Consider the following 5,556-nt stretch of genomic DNA (forward strand, 5'->3'; position numbering starts at 1 on the left):
TTGATTGAATGAATTCATAATTTAGATTGTTCATTTACTGACAAAAAAAAGGATAATAAAGAACAGGTTTGGCTCCAAATATATTATATATTAAAGTAGGGAAACAGATCTATGATAAACAAAGGATTAAAATACAAGGAAGGAAGGGGAGGGGGGGGGGGGGTGTGATACATGCAAGGTTGCTTTGAATGCATAAATGGAGAGTGGTGATTCATAGAATTAGGTAGCAGATAGGGGTAAGACACACATTAAATAAAAATTCTATTTATCGGGTAAAGAAAATGAGATAATTATTTAGAATTTGCATGATTGAGCTTGCCAGATGACTCCAAGCTGCAGGATTGGAAAACGGGAAAACATGGCTGGCAAAAGGTGACTTCCTGGATAATTGTCTTGATGTTTTGATCAACCTAGGAGCATTTTTGAAAGGATTATTATTTCAAACTCTGTTGAACAAATCCGCCATTTTTTGACTAATTCATTTCACAGCGTGAAATAAATATGTTATTTACATTTAACATATATAATATATCGTTGATTATATTTTTTTTTCATTTAAAAAGTATAGTGCTGTCTGACTTATTTAATTCTTGCCTTGATTTTGAATGTCGTTTTTCTCTGCAGACAAGAAGAAGAGGAAGGACCAAAGTAAAAACTCTGTTATGTTATTCTCAGGGATGGAACCGCTCTCAGTTGTTTGGGACTATTTTTTTTTTTTTTTTGGGAGGGAGGGGGGGGGGGGTAGGGGCTTGTTTTTTTTTTTTGTCTTTTTGTTGGGTTTATTTTTTTTTCTTTGGTTCTTTTAATGGTTTGGTTTCAAACTTGTCTATTTTGATAAGAAAAAAAATATGCATTGACCAGTTTTCTTATGTTATTTATAGATCAAAGCCTGATATTAATATAAATCATTTATGAGTGGAACTGACTAAAATCAACAACAACAATTCTTTCATTTGAAAATTCAAATCATTTGAAATTTAAGCCAATTTTCTGGTAAATTCGATATTATTCAAATGTGATTTTTGTCGAGGAGAGGTACTCGTTGAGCTATTTATGGCCATTGTTTGTCCAAACTGGTCTATACATTGATAGGAATTTTAAACAAATGCAGGATTTTTTTTATTTATTTAAATTTTTTTTTAAATCGGAAGGGTTGGTTCCATCCCAGGTTCATAATAAATTGGTGTTTGGTTGTTTTGACAATGTTGCCTCAGCATGATTATCTATCCGTTCTGAATAGCTGGCACTTAGCGATAAAAGATAAAACATCTAAAACGGTGTGTATGTTACAGTGAAAAATAAAGCAGAGGGAAAACTTCTAGAAGAAGAACGAAAGTGTGAAATTGAATGTAAGCTTTAATTTAATATACGAAAACAGATAAAATGGACGTTTCGGGTTTCCCCTTTATCAACAACTTACAAATTGATTGATGCTATTCCAATATGATAGATTTTATGATTAAATTATCAATTTATTGTTGTGTTTTATTTGCATTGTAAAGCGCCTCTGAGCACATTGTGGATCTAGGCGCTATATAAATTCATTCATTCAAACAAACAAAAATTCAAAAACAAAACAGGATGAATGAAACACTACAGACGAATGAGATAATGTGTAGTGTAGTGTTTCATTCATCCCGTTTTGTTGATAAAGGGGAAACTCAAAACGTCCATTTTATCTGTTTTCGTATATTAAATTGAAACTTACATTCAATTTCACATTTTCTTTTATTTCTTCGAGCTTCGAGCAGCAACATTTACACAAGAATAATGAGAGCACACACCAAAAAAAAAAATAAAACACACAAAAAACAGCTTTCTGTAATAGATAATTTAATTTTTTTTTTTAACTGCTATGTCTGCCACTATAACATACTCACATTTTCAGGTTTCTATCTCGTACAGGTGTCCAGCTTCTCAATTGTTCACTCTAATTAGTTATAAGGCGTGTGCTCACCAATCATATCATTATTAATGTTGACTATACCGACCAGAGTTTCATTCGGTTGTGTTTTTTTTTTAAACATGTTGAAAGTATTGGATAGATATTGTAGTGTATGACTTTGGATGTAGAATTTCTATTCTTTATGAAATTTGGGGGTTTTACAGATATTAGTTGAAATTGTGTGTGTGTGTGTGTGTGTGTGTGTGTGTGTGTGTGTGTGTGTGTGTGTGTGTTTTGTTGTTGTTTTTTTGTTTGTTTTTTTGTCTTTTTTTTTTTTGTTTTTTTTTTTGTATTGGTTTTTGGTTTTTTATTGATTTTTGTTTTGTTTTGTATTTTTAATTAATTAATTTTTTTCGTTTCTTTTTGGTTTAGTTTTGTTATATTTTGTATTTTGTCTATTTGGTTGGGTTTTTTTTCTTGTTATTTGGGGGGGGGGGGGGGGGGGTTAATTTAGAACATTTCTTAAATGATTTTTTTTTCTTTGATGCTTTTGCAGATTTAAACAGGGTTTTTTTTTTTTTTTTTGGTTTCTGTTTTGTTTGTTTATTTTTTAATATATTTGTGTCCTATTTTTTATTTAATATAATTTATTTGTTGTTGACTTGATAGTTGTTTTTTGTTCTTTTGTTTTGTTTTTATTTTGCAAGATCAGGTTAGTTTCTTTTCTTGGGTTTTTAGGTCTTTATGCTATTATTGGTATAGAGTACTTTCACACAGAGTTCAGACAGTTGGTTCAGTTATACTGATTTAATTTTAATGTTGAGTTGCGAGGGGTTGATAATTGTGTACGATCTTGTTCCGGGTTTTAAAATTTTTATTATATTATATATTATGATAATAATATATATTGTGGAGCATTCTTTAGGTATTGATCACTATTACAATGTTTTTTGTCTTTGGTGCTATGTTTACAATAAAAATATATTGTTTTACATTTTTAATTCTTATCATTCTATTGTTGTTGTGGGTTTTATTATTTTTTATTATTATTTTTGTTATTTTTAAAATTATTATTAAATAGTAAATTTTATTATTTTTATTATTATTTTTAAATTTTATTATTATAAATTTTTATTATTATTATTATTATTATTATTTTTTATTATAATTATTAATTTATTATTATTATTATTATTATTATTTTTATTAAATTATTATAATATTAAAAAAATTTTTATTATTGTTATATTATATTATATTATCGTTACTACCACAAATACTACAACAACAACAGCTACAAAAACTTTCCCTACCACTACTATTTTATTCATGCTTTCACACTCACATAATTTATGTCTCACTTTTTTATATAAAATATTTTTACGTGTTTTGCACGTTTTTCAAAACTGATATCCAATACAAATTTTTTTTATGGGCTTGATTACATTTGGGGTGTAAAAGAAAAGGGAGCTGTGTAGGTTGGAAATATCTTCCAATAATATAGAGTTGAAAATCACTCGTCTTTTTTATTGCTTTTTTCCATCTGCGTGGGATGAGTAATTCCCACTAAACTGTATTAAACCCCTATAAACGTTTATGTTACACAATTATGGTTTGGTCCTTACTTTCCGATGGGAATGTTGTGAGCCTTTTTAGCCAAGCGCAACTACTATACCCTCAAAGAATTCACCATGTTGGTTTCACTAGTGAACTGATGCACAACATAACCGTCCATCTTTAGGATCCAATCTCGTAACTTTCAATCACGTTTTAGAAACTCTTGTTTTTACATTGTCCCGCTTTGTTGCCTTGTACGGGGAAACCCCGTTCCGACCTGCGGGTTCCCTTTGTTCGAACCCCTTTGTGATGTTTCAAAGTTGGGGTACGGGGCTCATTTTTCGATCATGCTTCGTACCCGAAAGGTACCGATTTCGATCACCGCCGCTGCGCTGTGTGGCCTTAAAGAAAAGTCAACTCGCCTAGCTCAATTTGCGCCTCACTGCGCTGACGCCGGGGTTTCCAGTCTTCCCTGGAATAGCCCTAGAAAAAATTTTCCCCTATGGTTATAATAAGGAATTTTTTTTTTTATTTATTTTTATAGTCCTTGAAAAGCTCTTTACTCAAAATCTCTCACCGTACCCCTTTGAAAATGAGTCCTGGCGGGTTGGTAACGCTTTGTCTCGCCCATAAAAATATTTTAATAACACCTTAAACAGCCCGCCCATTGCTCTTTCCAAACAGTTTTGTTTTAAACTGTTAAAGGGGGACACCTCTAAAGCCTTGACAAATTAGTGGATATTGGGCCCAAAAAAAAAGAACATTTTTCTCCCTTTCAAAATGTTTGGTAGAACTACGTAAAGATATTATTATAATCTGATAGAAGCAAGTTTTTATTCCCCTTTTTTTCGCCGGGTTGTATTTTGGGATACGTTGTTTTTGGTTTTTCCATTACAACAAGGGGCCCAAAAACAATTGGGGTTATCAGAACTGTAAGTTAAGAAAAACTTGATATGCGGGAATTATTCTCCTGGCAATCGACTTTAAATAAGTACAATTAATGATTTTCGGGCATCCTCTTTTTTTCATCTTGCTTTCATTTCTATGCCCCCCCTATTCCTTACTCATTATGATCTAAAATTAAACGATAAATAGGTTTTTTTTTCCCTCTTTAAAGGATAGATTTTAATTTGGGAAATTATTAATCTGAGAAAGATTAAAACCCAGAGCTTCGTAGGGGAAAAAAAAACATTTTTCCCCAACGCCTCTCCATTTTCACTCTTTCGTAAATAATTTCACGATCACCGCCAGGAACCCCTACCCTTCCCAAAGTATTATAGCATTTTGATTTATTTTTTTTTTTTTTCATTTCAAAACCCTTGTTTTGAAAAATTTTCATTTTTTAACACACAATGAAACTGTGATAGATCGAGCATTACATTAAAGATCTGATTTTAATTTTGATTTTTTCCCTATATGGCTCCCTGTTTCCCCCCGCAACGATTGGGGCGAAAAGGGGGCTTTTTGCTAGACCCAATTTCTTCAGTTCAATTTTCCCCGGGTTCGAGCCTCGCTCACGCACAATGAGTCCTTGAAAAGGCCTTACTCTATTCCTCACCCTACTCAGGGGTAAAATGTACCTGGCGTAAACGTTGCCTCTGTCCAAAAAATATTTTTCTATTCCTTACATTGTCCAAATGTTAAATGTTTTCTGCTGGACAGGCCCCTTGTAAAGCACTTTGAGCATGTTTAATGGATATTCGCTGTATAAAAGCTTTTTTTGCTGGATTGAAATCTTTTACATGGGAAATTTAATTTTAGCATTAAATCACCCTAAAATAGTACTGTTTCCCTTCAATTGTATTCCTAATTTAACATCCCTCTTATTCCAGTTATTTACATATCTTTCTGACACCTTGATAAAAATTTTTGGCACCATTTAATTTTTTTTTTTTGTCTTTGTTTTCCCCCAAACCCCCAAAGTACACGGCCCCTTGCTACTACTACCCAACAGGGGCCGGGGGCAGCGGGAAGGGCCCCCCTTTTTGGTCGCGTGGGCCTCAAGTCGGCGAGAATCGCAGGGCCCCTGGTTTAAAAGATGTGCTTTCTTTATAGCTTGGGTTACTAAGTCAAACTCAATCAGGATTTACTCGTGACACAGTTTTCTTTCACAC

The 5,556-nt window shown here is 32.5% G+C and overlaps 1 protein-coding gene across 1 annotated transcript in view; it reads left to right on the forward strand.

Moving 5' to 3' along the window:
* The window catches only part of LOC144981073 (dynein axonemal heavy chain 2-like), a 136,025-nt gene that overhangs the window by 121,547 nt on the left and 8,922 nt on the right, over positions 1 to 5,556 (forward strand). The window contains 1 exon segment of the mRNA XM_078929186.1: positions 625 to 648. Coding sequence (XP_078785312.1) covers positions 625 to 648 — 24 coding nt within the window.

The sequence above is a fragment of the Berghia stephanieae genome, chromosome 10 (assembly GCF_034508935.2).
Source record: "Berghia stephanieae isolate SIO BIC M18660-M18661 chromosome 10, UCSD_Bste_1.3, whole genome shotgun sequence".
Classification (NCBI taxonomy): Eukaryota; Metazoa; Mollusca; class Gastropoda; order Nudibranchia; family Aeolidiidae; genus Berghia; species Berghia stephanieae.